Raw genomic sequence first — 15,750 nt, 5'->3', positions numbered from 1 at the left:
TCCAGACATAATTTTCCTTTCTTAGAGCAAACCCATTCCCATATTTTGGCTATTCCATACATTGCAGCACCCATACTCATGGTGCCATACTGTTTTCAAGTGGACATCACCTGAGACATTCCAGTGAAGAATAAAAATAGAATTTCCAAGGAAGAGATGCATTTCTTTTAATTAAAAAAAACAGTATAGGAATTATAATTTTTGTATGGTATTTTTTTAATGTTTGCCATTAGAAAGCCTCTCAAAGGCTAGAATAAACTCTGTGTATGATGCATTGATGGAAACTTGACTCTCCAGTTCTGGTATTAATAGATAGAAATTAAAAGTTAAAAAAATAAAACCTGTAAGTATAAGAGTAAGGATCACATTCTACTGCTTTGCCTGCAGTAAGAAACCTCTTTTACACACTCTCCAAAACAGCACAAATTTTTCAGCTGAGGTCTTCCTTTAGGAGAACAGTGCCTTACAGTAATACTACCTTAATTATACCCCAAGCAAGATTTCTCCTGTGTGCATTATTTACTTATGATTTATTATGACTTCCAGACCTCATTTTACTTTGCTTAATCACTCATTCTCTAAATTACAACTTCTATTCTCCCCTCAAAATATCCCCAGTGTGGATGCTATGAGGTGTAGTGAACTTGTCATCTGAAGTTTTCTTAAAAGACAAAGAAAGGCCGGCTACATATAATCACCAGAATAGCAAAAGATACACAGAGGACCAAGACTTAATTTCTTTGTGTTTCATCAGCAAGTAGTTTGCCTGTGGAGAGCAGCAGAATTTTTACTGATTGAAAAAATTACATAATCTAAATGTTTGTGCTCATATATGTGACACATAAGCTTAACCAGAAATTTTGTCAGTGGTGGAGGGGTCCTTGCAAAACAAAAACTTCATGACAGATATCTGGAATTTTCTGAGCTCTTTTCTTTCAACCAGTATCTAATATTTTAACATTATAAAACTTTAACATTTTAAAACCTTTTCATTAAAAAAAAAACCACCAAACAAACAAAAAAATCCAAATAAATCCCCAAAGCTATAAATTATTTAACTTAGCTCTAGAACTAATATCTGTAGAAGCATTACAGCAGTCATTGCAGTATAATTTTTATATTATAAATTTATAGCATCTAAATATTTTAGAGACCATCCACGAAGGTGGTAGAACAGCCTTCCAGGCAAAAATGCAAACTCATACCTTTAGGAAAGAAAAACCCTAAAAGAATGCCTGTCTGTAAACCCAATAGAAAAGTCCTTTTTCCTTGCAGAAGGTGGAAGTCTGAGAGCACCCACCACTAAGTGCTTTGGCCCATCCAATGTGGAAATGCACTACCAACAGCTGTCCAGGTAATGTCCCTGATTGTCACAGGTTGAGGTAAGTTGGTGGAGAGAGGCTGTTAAGGAGCAGTTCCAGCCTGGGAAGCCCACTGGAAGATGATCAGTTTGTGGTAACCCAGATACAACCCCCTGCACTGAGACACAAATGGAACTTCTGGGAAATGTCTCCGCTCCAGTTAAACTGGGATTGGTTCTAGTGAGGTTGTTGGGACATTTGGTTATTACTGCTGTTGCCGAAGAAAGGACAAAACTGATGAGTGAAGGTTAATGTTTTCATAGTAATAAGTGCCAAGAGCCCCAGGGTATATGAGGAGCATTTTCTGAATGTGGCCTTGCCTCAGGGAAAAGGGAGCATGGGGAGCATGGCCAACAGCCCGACCCAGGGAGCAAGGATGCAGCCCGCCATCATCATATGTTCTGCAATGAATGCTTTGAAAGCAGCTATTGTTTGTGGCCTACATAAGCTGACAAAGTGCCTTCAGAGCTGCTTCCCACCAGAGAGACATTATTATCATCATTATTATTATCTGGATTTGTTTCTCTGTTTGCGGTATTTGACCAATTTTTGCACAGTGGGCTTTCTTTGTATATTCTGCCCTAGAGCTGCAGTCTTTTCTGTCAGAAGTTTGCTCTCTATAAAGACTTCAGCAGCAGGTCCCAGACCTGGTTTACAAATGAAAAGACAAATCAACAATCAACTTAGAAGAATAAGAAGACTCCACAAATCTTCAAGTAACCTATTGAAAAGCTAGAAACACATATTTCTTGAACTTTCTTCTTTCTTCTTTTTCTCTTCCTGACCCAGCATCCTCACTTTTCTGAGGTTAAGTACTTTTATATAATTGTTATTTTCCCCTCAGATTTATCATAATTAGGTGATATTTAGAGACATGATAATAGGAGTAAGAAGAACCAAAGAAATTAAAGGAGATAAAAATGGGACAATCTGCAGTTTGAATGCATATCACTGAGCCTTTGGTCACAGGTGTTTGCATTATTTTTCCCACACCAAATATTTTTTTGTCTTGGGAAACTGTCTCACCTTTAAATAAACTTTGTTTATGGAAGATGTTTCATTACAAAAAATGAAAAGCTTGAAATCTGAAGAGTTAATGTGGAACACTCAGATCAGAATGAAGATTGGACTAAGACTGAGCATTCCATTAAAAAAACACCTCATCTGCTCTGCAAAAATTTAAGCCTGCAGATCCTCAGTAATTTTAGAGGGAGTTTTTAACTTGAAGACATTTCAGGGCCTATCTGTTTCAATGCATCAGAAGAAATAATCTGCACACTTGAGGGAATGTTTTGGTTGATGAATTTTCCTGATTTGCAAAACCAGGATGAGTTGTCTAATCTATTCTTCTACACAGTCTGTCTAGTCATTCCCCATACAGATCCTGAATTTTCCAAACTTTGAATCACTCTTACAAATCTAAATATATTTCCTATTTTTTCCAACGATTTTTATTTTAACCCTCTTCTTCAGATTGATTAGAAATTCAGAGTGCCAGTCTCTTCCTTTTCTGTACAAAAAGCACTAAATAATGGTATAAGATTGAACAAAACCTGAAATTTTGAGTGACTTATACACGCACTTTTATATATTTACATACATTTATGGATATATACACATGTGTGTATATGTCCACGCGGGAAGGAAGAACTTACCTATGTCCCAAGTGAGGGGGTTGTTCTGCTCCATCTCCCTTTTCCCTATGACATACCAGATGCAGGCCATCCAGTGAGCAAGCAAGGCAAACATGGACATGAGAAGCGTGAGAACGATTGTGCTGTGCTGGGAGTAGCGATCCAGCTTCTGCAGGAGTCGCAACAGGCGCAGGAGCCGCACGGTTTTCAGAAGGTGGACAAGGGAAACCTGGGAGAACAGGCAGACAAAACCAATTGTCAGCACCTAAACAGCTTGGCAGCAGCTTACTTCTATCACACAGTTCTCTTGTTTCAAGAAAGGAAATTCTAAAGCTCTATGAAATGTTGCCCACTCTTCATTCAGCTGCATTGCTGATTAGACTAAATCTTAAGACAGCAGAGAACAGCAAAGAAGATGCTTCAAAAAGAGTGTGAAATTTAGGCGTTTAAATACACAATTACTATTTCTGATATGAACCAAACAAACTTGAAATACTAGGAGATCTTTCATGTTATCTTTTTTTCATGCAGGGTTTTTTCAGATTTATCTTAAAAATTTGGGTTTGTGAAAAATTGAGTCTCCCCAGCTCTAGAAGAGAAACACAATTGTAAAACAGACCAAAATAATTTGATTGCAATACAAAACCACAAAATAAGTATCTCCAAGCACACAATGGTTTTCAGCTTCAGTTAACAGCAGACCTAATTAAACTGTGTATGAGATGAAACCAGCCTATAATTTTTCATGGAAGAGGCAATAACAAATAGCAGATATTTTGCAGAACAATAAAGCAGAGAAGTTAGAGAAGGCTCAGATTTGTTCTTAAGATTTAACCCTGTGTTCAGGACCAGGGCATATTTTGCTGCTCTGCACTAAGCAGTAGTCTGAAAAAGCTTTCATTAAAACTTCTAATACTGCTTCTTAATATCCTTAACTAAAATATTACTGCCTTTCAAGTTTATGTGGCAAAAGCAGCACCTAGTCTGCTCAGCACCCTAAGTATACATCAGTTTATGAAGTGTATGGCTCTGGCTTTAGAGGAGTTCCAGAATAAAGTGAACGGTCTCCGGATGACCCCAACCCTTCCAGAACATCCTGCAACCTGCATCCTCACCATATCATGCACAGCCCACAGTTTTGTCGGGAATGTACTTGGCTTGTGTTTCATCTGTTGGGCAGAGTTAGCAAACCATATACAGATTAGGATCCAAACAATTTTAATGTATTTGTCTAAGATTAAATACCCATAATTTTTACTAACAGTAAGCTTTTATTTTTGCTTCCTTCATTAATGAGACAGTAGGATTAAGGCCTGCTTGATACAGGATACCCACACCAGTTGGAAAAGTAACATCAGACTTGATGTGTCTTGCCACAGCACTCCCAGAGCACAGTAAAGAGCTCTCTCAAAATCAAGTCTAAAAACACAGCTCAATCAATATCCTTCTGCTTTTTCTAATCCAGAATATTCTGACGTTCAGCCTTTCTGTTACCAAAGCTAATAATCTGAAATCTAAATTTTATTGGTGTGCATTCACCAACAGCTAGATCTGAAGTGACTGATATATTCTGTAACATCAGGTGTTTTTGATTTTTTCAAAGATTTAACAACTCATTGATTATATTCCACTCTCAGGAATTAAGTATGTGAGAAACCTGTAAAAAAGAAAACAAGAAATCTATAAGCATTATTTTTTTTGTCACTACAGTTTTGGTAGTGCATAAATAATTCTCCCATGAGCCTCTTCAAAGGGCAATATTTGCCACCCATTATTTAATAAGGTTTTTTTTTTCTCAAGAACCTTTACATTTTTTTCATGTATATAGAAAGGAAAAAAAGAAAATCAACAAAAATATGGCATTTTTCAAAATACATTGTTAAAATAAGGTCTGACATTTGAGCACACAAATATTTACAAGGTCGTTTCTTGCATTTCATTTCTATGTCATTCTCCATCTACAGTGCCAGAGAATTTGTTATGTCTGTGGCCTTAAGCCCAAGAATATCTGCAAATCTAGGGCAGAAGGCTGCAAAATATTTGAAGTAATTGCCATGTTTATATTACTACAATCACATAACTTTAATTTATACATATTCTTTAACTGCCACGAAACTGTACCTACTGCCTCTGTTTCAGTGGAAATTAATTTTACAAAGTCTCCATTTCTTTTCTCTCATCAGCTTGTTTGAACCAAACATGGTTCTTTTGTACTTATAAATGTGTCCCCATTCATGGTTGACTCTTCAAGGTGTAGCAGTAACGTACAAACATTTGTGGAATGACTTTGTATATAATGAATGTGTATGTGCTATGGCCTACACACGGGAGCGTTCATCTTCCCATGGGAGCCTATGTTGTAGAACATCACAATTAAATAATGATAGTTTTGGTGAAATTATTTCATTCTTTTTTTAAGATTCCTACAAACAAGAAATTGCAAAAGGACTGTTATAATTCTATGTGTGCCCTGTCAGTTATCAGTCTTCCCTAAATTCTGAGCATTTTTGTAAAGCTACGGATATAAAGACATGAATCATATATCATAATATTCTTTTTAATGTGGAAGCAGGTTTCATTTTAAGGCCTAGGGGCTTGCCCCATTTCAAAATAATTTCTTCATAAAATTGAACACAGATGTAATTAATCATGTATTATTGCACCGAATTTTCTCATTAGTCGTGCCAAATGCTCCTCTGGTATCGTGCCCAATGTGTCATTGGAAGATCTAAAATGCCATCAGGCAGCTTCTTTTTCTATGTCACAAATTTAGGAAGACAAAATAAGGAGTCAGCACTCATACTTGTGCCTGCATAGATTTTCTTTTTGCCCACAGATATAAAATCATCAAAATTTTCCATTTTGTTAATCATTTTAGACTAGCTGGGTTAACCTTTTTCTGTCAAAAGGACAGGAACAGAATTTTATCTGAGACTAACACAAACTCAATCAGCATAGTCCTGAGAAGTACTGGCAAAAATAAAATTGCTACAAACCAGTGACGAAATCCTCTGCTTGGGAGAATCATCTTCTACATAAAAAAATGAATTAATGAAGAAACAGGATATATTTTAAGAAATTACTAGTGGGGTAGATTTTTAATCATTTTTCTTCCACCTGGATGTTTGCTTTTCCTGAAATGATGATACTTGTGCTCTACAACCATTGATAGCTACTCAAAAAGGAGCAATTCAATCATTGTAACTAGCGCTTAATGGCCTGGTTTTTATGGAAACATTTGAAATCATATTTTCCCTAAATTAAGGGAACCTTTATGTGAGATGAACAAAGGGATGGAAGGGGCTGGGGTTTCTGCATGCACTGCGGATAGGCAGGAATGTGCCTGTGGTCTCTGATCTCCCAATCTCCCTGATTTTAATGCTAGGGCAGAATCCAGGTAAGGTGTAAAGGCAGTAGAGCCAACTCATACAGTTTAACTTTTGTTTCTTTCAAAATATATACAAAACCAGCAAACGACTCCACAGCATTTACATGCACTCTGGCTCCATCAATCTCCAGCTGGGGTATGACATATCTGTGTCATACATACACAGGTATGTATGGCACTATACCTATGGCTTGCAGAATTTAGAGCGTCCCTAAAGGTTTTGCCTTTGTGCTGGGGCCTGAGCAGCAAAGGGGTGAGATGCTCCCTGATGCCCCTTCTCACCGTTCTGTTGAGGCAACATCTGAAAGTCGATGAAGTGAAAATCTGAGAACAGACATGAGGAAATGGCTTATTAAATCATGAAGTCTGAAAACAGTGTAGTGTGATTTACACCTCCCCCTGTTTTGAGAAAGTTGATAAGTCATTGTTATCTTGAGGTTTATATTAACAGTTGCCAAGTCTTGTGACCACAGGAGATTTGATACAGTAAGGCACTGTGTTCCCATCTAGGAATCATACAGAGGTCTTATTAACAGAAAAAGCTTAAAAGTACGACAGGAGATGCATATTAATCATCTTGAATTTTAAATAATGTGGCATTTTAATTGTAAAAATAATCATTGGATAGTACTTTGTTTCCCTGAATTAAGTATGGAAATCTTATCAGTCCACCACTGGGGACAAAAATTTGTTTTCAGGTTTTTAAATTTTTTCTTTGACTAAAAAACAAACATGGTTAACTGAATGAAAATTATTAATAGAAATAAAACCAACAGCATTATGATGGCTGTTTGGTTGGAGTGTAAGGGATAAACCAAGATAGTAACATATTTAAAAAGGTTACCCACCTTTTATAAAGAAACAGTGAACAATGTGAAACTAACTATCAAGTTCTAAAAAGCATTTGTACTAGCATTAGTTTGATGGTTCTTTATGTAATAAATGACATGAAAAGGGAGTTCATTGAAGGAAATGAAACTAAATGATAAAATCAAGCATGACGCCTTATACGGGACCCTTCCTGACTATGTATTTCTATGTTTGTTGGTTTGTTTTTTGATTTGGTATGTGTTTATGCCTCATCTCTGTGCTAGTCTGTAACTCACTTTTAATGAAATTGAGTGCATCTGTTCATGAAAGATCAAAATTATGGCAATTGGAAAGTGGGCAGCTGATAACCTTAGTCTTTTATGACAGAAATCCACAAAATTAAGAAACATCTGCTGATATTTTTTCAAAATCTAAACCTTTTGATTCAGAGGGGCAGGAAGTGTTTGCATTTTGGGGGGGGGGGAATTGTTTGCTTGTTTGTTTATTGCAATTTTGCTTTGTAGATCCTTACTCTACAAAATCCAATAGGGCTAGCAGACTAAAAACCTTTGTCTTAGCATAAGTAAGCCAACACAAATATAATCCATCATGATTGTGACATCACTGAATTTTAGAACAAACATTTTCAAAGCACATTGAGCTTTTTGTCATTACATTCCTAAAAAAAAAAGAAAAAGTTGAAACCAAAGTCAAAGTAAGTGACAATTGTAAGCAATACATGTTAGAACACACAAAAAATAAATTAGTAGTCATGCTGTAATTTTTTGCATGAAAATTCCCACAAGTAAAGAGGATTCCTGACTAAATAAACATGCCGATCATAACAATGATTTATTTTACCACCGCAAAAATGTATGAGTCTTGAAAAATTAAGGACTGAATTTATGAACCATAAGAGAGCAAAAGTCATAGCAAACTGTATTTGAGTAATTAGACATGAAGCTAACATAAATGCAACCGTTTACAGAGCAAACATAATTGAATTAAAAAAATGGGTGCATCCAGGGTGAAAATACACCTCAAAGCTGTAAAAGACACCTAGGTATTTTAGTTAATACAGTCTTCAAATCTGGGGGAAAAAAACCCACATCAACAAACTCCTCTTGAAAAAAAGAAAGCAATTGAGAAGACAGGTTATTACTTACCACAGTGACGTTGAAAGCATAAAGAAGATCAAAAGGAAGTGCAGCAATTAAGTCAATGATAAACCACGTAGTCACGTAGTGGATACAAATAGACCTTGCTTCAAATATCACTTGGCCAGACTTGCTGACATATGTTGTTCGGAAATTTAAAATAATATCTGCTTGACAAAGAATGAACAGAATCAGAGACAGTGGTTTCTTAATTCCTGGGCACAACACCAGGAATCCAGAATAATGCTGATTGGTTTTCTTCTGCATCATAAATATCAGATGAATAATCTAATATAGAAACAAAAAAACCCATGGTAGTAGGAGATGTACATATGCAGAGTTAAACTAATGAATGCATTATTATTTTCAAGGAGTAAACAAATTGTCTAAAACATTTATCACTCACTGACTTAAAAGCAGGTTTGAATTAAAAAACAACATCCACACATATTGATCTTTAAACTGTACAAATATTAGTATTTTTCTAAATGAAAAAAATAAGGGTATTATTTTTGTCTATAAAATTATTTATATTTTTTGAAATAAAAAACCATTAATTGTTTTATCTAAAATATGTGATTTTATATCTTTTAGTGATAACTATTTAGCACAGATGACAAATGTCATCCTCAAGGATAACCATTTTTTTATCAACTCAAAAATGCTGAACACACTTTAATAAGGGGTTTTTTGGGCTATGGTGGAGATCACAAAAGTGATATGAATTGCTTGGTGACTTGTGTATTTTGTATGTTCCCATCTAACATTCCAGGATGCGTGTCTTTCAGTATGAGATGTACTTTTGACAGGTCTTGCCAAAACACATTAGCACTTAAAAAAAACTTCAAGTCTTGACAACAAAGTCTCAATTATTTTCATGTCCTACAAGACAAAGACTATAATCTGTCCTCAAGCTATGCACCCTGTTTCTACTAACATTAGTGAGAACTACTCATGTAACTTTTACAGAGTCAGAAAAGAATTTAGCCAACCATTAAGGCTGGTGTTTTACAGCAAAATAGCTTTAGGGGAAAAAAAGAGATTGATTTGCATTTCTCCCTGGAAGTTCTTTAGGTAGGCTGCACTAAAACTGCATAAAGTATGACCTTTTCTTCAAGCCTGTTAACTACAGTATTCAAGAAGACAAGAAACAACCTTTTTCCTCCCCACTGGGGGCAAAAAAGAACAAGAGAGAGGTTCAGCACACAGAGAAAATCATGCTGGATCACTCCTTTGGGGTAGCAGAAAAGATTAATCTAGGATAAATTTTGATCAAATCCCAAGTCCTAATGTTCTGGGTGTGAAGAATAATAATTTGCCAGGTTTCACTAGCAGAAAATTTTTATGCTGTCTTCTGCAGCTGGAAGCTAGACAGCCTGCTATGATCATTTGTCATACTGGTTAACCTGTACTTTGCTAGTAATAAACCTATATTATTTCTAACAGTTTAACCTTGGCCACCTTGACCCTCCCTTTGGCCCAGTAGAGTCAGGTCTCCTAAATAAATGAAATCTTTGGGGAATTTCTCTGTTTTTTGGCACAGTGTTGATTCTGCAATATTTTTAGAATTTAGTGCAAAACCATAACACAAAGTGACCTAGACACACATTGGCAGCTATCTGGTTCACGGACTGAGGTCTTGCATGTCCTAATTGGTTCATGGTTTAAGAATGTTTTCCTTCTACCAGGTCCTCAGGCTGAAGAGAACATATAAGTGAAATCAGAGATATAATAATTTTAGATTACCTCATGAAGTAGTCTCAAGTGTCCCGGCATTCTTAAAGCTACAAAAATGTTATTAAATTTTCAATAATACAACTACGATGGGAATATAGCATAATTTCACACAGTTCATAATGAGAAAGGCAGTGAGTTTAACTCCACAGGTGCTTTGTAGAGAAAGTTGGTTACTAGCCACATTTCCAGATCAGTATGGCAACACCAGTCACATACAGAACACCTTCATGAAGATTTGTTTCATAGAGATAAGAAAGATAAAGATATTCGCATCACTAGTATTTTGAAACTGCTCATTCTCATTTGTGTCACAAACTCCAAAGGGTAGTTGTCAAAGTCAGAAAAAGTATTTGCTTATTTATTGCCCATTAGTGTCTGGGAAACCACTAAAGCTTTAACAGAAGAGGAGATAAATTCTTGCTTTAAATGTAAGTACATCCAGTACACCAAAGGCTTATCAATGTTCATATGCAATTTGCTGCTCAAGATTGAGGAGATTAGAGGTTTTTCTGCACTGCACCCTTTTCTGCCATCTTATCAAAGCAACTTAGGGCAACAGCCCCAGATTATAGCAATGTATAAAAAAATAAAAAAAAATAGGAAATGTTAAGTGCTTCTTTCTGCATCCAGCTTATTAGATAAAAGTCCAGAGGGGAGGAAGTAAGTGTGATCCATCTTGTATTTCTTAACAACTTTCTGAGCTATACTTGGGTGTAAAAAGTTTCTTCATCTGGGCAATCTTATTTACAGCTTAACTGTGTGCAAAAGTACTTAGTGAGAAATCTGTAAAGGAGAAAAACAAAAAAACAACAACAACAAAAAAAAAGAACTCCTGAGGCAAAAAATGTCTAACAGCACAACAAAATCTTTAACACAAGTTTAGAAATGACCATTTCTTCTGAGAGATTGTATTATTTCTAGGAATTATATCTTCCACAGTTTTTTTGGCATTTCTTTTAAGTGAAGGTTTACTCTTTCATTTTTTTAAAAAATATTTTCTTATCACTAATAATATCTTTACTACTGCAAAAATAGAAAATACAAATGCATTATTTAATATTTTATAACTTGTTTGTTATTCTCATTGGGCAGTAGCTTTTACAAGCTGATGACAATTGAAAGAACAATCTCAAATTCAACACAAGCATCAATAATGTAAAGCTTTGGAGACTGCAGATAACTCAAGGGCTTCAAGACTAATGGTTTTCTCTAGTGCTGAGTTTGCTCCAAATGTTCTGAGGTGAGGTGAGTTTTAATAATTTCCTACAACATGAAGGGCAACGATTGTCCATTTACATCTGTAAATCAGGCAAGAGGGACGTTTAATCTCTGAGCTGATTCTTAAATCCTATATGAAGTGACTCCAATATATTTGAATAATTGGTGGGTTAAAATTTTTCTACAAGAGATATGTTTGAATATACTATCTTTAAGTATGCTCTAACAAAAACTTCAGACTGCGAAAGCTTCATATTTAAAGCTGTGTTTGATTGTTTCAGGCTGGGACAAAGACTGCAATCTCTCTTCTGCTTTAGCACCTCTCACCAAAAATTAATAACAAAGATAATTACTAAAGAAAAAAACCTCTGAATTTATTTTATTGCAATTTTTTTTAATGTGAGATAGGAAATGATCACTTTTTAACTGGTCTTGTGAGCCACACATGTCATGTGCTCAGGAAAGCAAAACATGGCATTTAGATAATGTCTCTGACATAGGAAATATCATTACAAAGTTGCCTAAAACTAAAGCAGGAAGAACAGCAGAAAATATCAAACTGCTTAACTCATTACACCTGTCTTGAAGCACAGCACATGCATATCTAAATACCATATTTTTCTTGATGTAGAGAGGGAAAAAAGAGTGAAACATCTTCATTAGGAAAAATTTGAGTTCTTATTTTGTTACATAATTTAATTTCAGTTCAAATTAGACAGAAAAAAGGTCAGGATTCAAGCAAATTAAAGCTGAGTATAAAGTCTAGACTGTCCTATTGATGCTAACAAAGGTCCTCAAATAATGTTTAACTACATGGCCTTTTCCACAAGACTTATACTGTGTATAACACAGACACACTTTGTGTTAATAAACACCAATGTGTCTTAAATCAGCCACGATTTCCTCCTTCCCCACTCATTTCTGCACACACTGCTGTGTGTGAACCTTGAGCAAAGAGTATCAGCCTTCCAAGCAGTGAAGGCTCTTTTTTTCTGTTGAACACAAAGGTAAACTTGACCTGAAAGCACCCAAAAGGGAGGACCCAAGATTTCCAATTTCAAGAGGCTTGGAAGTAAGAGTCACCTCACCCTTGCACACTGTGTAGGAAAATGGGCTTTTGCTCCACACACCTTCTGATCACAGTTCCCTGCTGATGCAATTACTTCCTACTTTTTGAGTCCTGTTCCTCTGAGTCCCCTTTCTCTCTTCCTTTTCCTACTAACCCAACACAGCACAGACCTGAAGCCCCTTCAGGCACTAAGTCCTTAAGAGGCATGCAGCGATAATAAACAGTGAATTTGTGAAACCATGACTGTGATTTTTCTCCTGGTTGGATCCCACGGCTAATTAGCTCCATCTGCATGGATTCTCACAGCCTGTAATTTCCACTACTGGTGGACACACACCCCTTAAATAAAATCTTGTAATAAATATGGTATCTCTAAAACTCATGCAAAGATACACTGAAAGATTACAGAAAATGCATTTTTGTAAAACAAACCCCAGCTTTTTCAGCCATGAAATGAATTTAAAATTGTAATCTATATACAGTTGCAGTTCCTAATTTATTCATGTATTTTGCTCCCATTAAGCTCTTACACAGAATTCACAGCAGTAAACACCAGAACACATGGACCATTATCCCCCAAATGTCTTCCAAATTTGTAATTGTCATGCCTACATGGGTCTGTGAGATTTTCATTCCAAATACATGATATATCCCAATAACATTCCAATAAGATGATATAGCTGGAAAGCTATAACCAATTACTTTCCTTATTTGAGTGCTCCAATGGCTTTTACCCACCTATTGGTGACTATTTTCTTTTCCACAAGCTTCCAGTGTGAAACCCACACCCTAGAAATGCTTGATTCCTAAGAAAGGGCAATTTGTTTCACAGCTGGGCATAAAAGAGCTGGGAAATCTAAGCAAGCTCATAAGGTTTTGAAACTGGTGACCTCTCTTGGATTAAAGCTCTGTATGACATGCTACATCCTTGACCAAGTTGCCTCTTTCTAGATTTCTTCTATGCAGCACATTCACCCACAGACACATTCACACAGTGAATAGTAGGAAAACACCAATTGAAGCTGGTGTTCAACAAAGGGGGAAAAAAAAGTTTAAAAAGTGGAGGTTCTATTTAGGGCATAATGCAGATTGGTCTCCTAAATGATATAAAGGGAATAAAAGCCACCAACCGATAGTCATCCAGCTAACCTATCAATCATTAAGATGCTTTCCCCTTGTAAAATTTTAAAAGTACAATATGGGTTTTGTATAATCTCAATTTCTAATCCCTGTTGAAAAAATAGCTGGAGGCCAGCTGAGCCACTTTACCCATAAAAAGGATTATTTTACCTGAAGCAGCTGATTTCCCTGTGACATTTTTTTTCTCTCTTTAGGCTTGATTGTTTAAAAAATAAATCCGGCTGGGATTAAACACATGATCAAGTTACAACAGAATAATATTTCAGGATTAGGCAGGTGATTCAATAACTGCCCATGACACAGTCTTAAATTTCAGAAAATTCAAGGTAATGTACGTCAGTTTAACTGTCTTTCACTGGGAAATAAATGAGATCAAAAACCCTGTGCCTTTAGGGCAAGTGGCATACATATAAGCAGTGATGTTAGATGGCAGTCATTCAAACCTGTATTGAAAACTAGATGATTAAAGTATGTTAAGCCCAGTAATTTTCAAAGACAGTTTTCTACATTATCTCCCTCTTCTAGACGGAATGACTGACTCGACTCTAATTTCTTGTATTTTTTTTTCACTTTCCTTTATGTGATTTTACATTGGTTGTCTTTAGCTAGTAATACTTTCCCCAAAGTTAAGGCTCCTTCATGCATCTGATTGTTTTAGCAAATTTTATTTAATGATACGAGAATAATGAGATTAGAATCTGTCCAGAGAGCTTTTAGGAAAGTTTCCAGGAAATGTTAGTGTCATATTGTTTGAAGAACAATATATCTGTCCCTATATAAACTTTTATTTTTAATTCTGCTGTTGAGATAAACATTCCTAGTAAATTGCCTAGGAAAAATTTATTCAAATGAAGTGTGATTTTTCAGTTCAGCATCTTCCTTCCAGACATTTATAACCACAATTAGCTTGATGATTTTTTTTCAGATGCTGACATGATCAGGTGAGGGAGCTGGAGTTTGGTTTATGTAGGAAAAGAAAGTAATGCTCATCATATACCATTGTGTAAGATCTTGAGCCATTATGAAGTCAAATAAAGCTTACAAGAAAAAAAAAGCACAGCAAAGGTTAAGTGCCAATAAACTAAGTACTAAAATATAGAAATTTTATGCAATAAATATATAAAATAAAATAAAATACATACTATATAAATAATATAATCAAAATTATGTCTTATTAAAAGCCTATTGCAGCTGGTGGAGGAACAGTACTTTTTTCTTCTTTTTTAGAAAGTTATATCAAATGGTGAACTGATATTAAGTAATAACCGATATAAACTATAGAAAAATTGTAATGAAAACCTAGACCTGTTTGAGAAAGAGAAAGAAATCACTGGTACCCAATCACTGGTTCCAATGAAGGAAAATTACAGTTTTAGGAAAGAAACACTAGTAGAAAACTTGGTTCCTTTGTAAATAGTAAGGATAATGATAAATAGTTTCATGTAATTACAAGAGAAGCTAATAATAATCTCGCATAAAATCCAAGTGTATTCAATACCTACTTCTTGTTTAACTTTGGAATGAAGCAGCAAAGCAAGGTTGTGTCATATCAGATGTTAAATTACAATCCAGTGTGCCCAAAATAAGAGTAAGGAAGTAGCAACACTTAAAAAATCAAACACTTAACAAGATGTCGCTTCTGCAGGTTGATGGAAAAAACCTCCAAAAACAGAAATATGTGGTTTACAAGCTACAAGTAAATAGAGTTGTGGATTCTTTAAGGTCTTTGAAGAAGAGTTGATGTCCCTCAGGAAAAACATGCTTTATCCGAATGCAGTTTCTTTAACACATGGGTTAAATATGTCATCTTCTATTTAAGACTCAACTAGGTGGTAAAAAATTTCTAGTTCTTGTCAGAACCTTTGAGAACTGAAAGATCATACAAAACTAAATATAACTGAAGTCTCAGGTGTATTGTGTTGATGAGAAGGAAGAGGTTGGACCAAATGATATACTGCTTTTACTTAAAAAAATTAAGTATCCAAAGATATGATGTCTAGATCCTAATGGACTTGATATCCAAAATGGAATATCAAGACCCATCATTGTACTACCAGGATGGTGTTTTGTTAAGTAGGAAAATTTTTTCTCTTCCACTGTTTAAACAGAAAAAAAAAAAAATCTCATTGGGGAGCATTATCATTCAAGAAAATTATGGAAAAGGATTAGAATTAGTCCTTAAGCAATTGTACATTTAAAACATAAAATATGGTTATAAATTATACTTCTCCCTCCT

At 35.3% G+C, this 15,750-nt stretch overlaps 1 protein-coding gene across 4 annotated transcripts in view; it reads right to left on the bottom strand.

Moving 5' to 3' along the window:
* The window catches only part of KCNH8 (potassium voltage-gated channel subfamily H member 8), a 177,137-nt gene that overhangs the window by 65,321 nt on the left and 96,066 nt on the right, over positions 1 to 15,750 (bottom strand). For all 4 annotated transcript variants that reach the window (XM_038128325.1, XM_038128326.1, XM_038128324.1 and 1 more), the window contains 2 exons: positions 8,360 to 8,517; positions 3,017 to 3,224 (listed from right to left, as the gene is read on the bottom strand). In XM_038128325.1, coding sequence (XP_037984253.1) covers positions 3,017 to 3,224; positions 8,360 to 8,517 — 366 coding nt within the window. The remainder of the gene's footprint in view (positions 1 to 3,016; positions 3,225 to 8,359; positions 8,518 to 15,750) is intronic.

The sequence above is a fragment of the Motacilla alba genome, chromosome 2, assembly GCF_015832195.1.
Source record: "Motacilla alba alba isolate MOTALB_02 chromosome 2, Motacilla_alba_V1.0_pri, whole genome shotgun sequence".
NCBI lineage: Eukaryota > Metazoa > Chordata > Aves > Passeriformes > Motacillidae > Motacilla > Motacilla alba.
The sequence above is the reverse complement of the archived record's forward strand: the minus strand, read 5'-3'. Positions and strand labels throughout refer to the sequence as shown.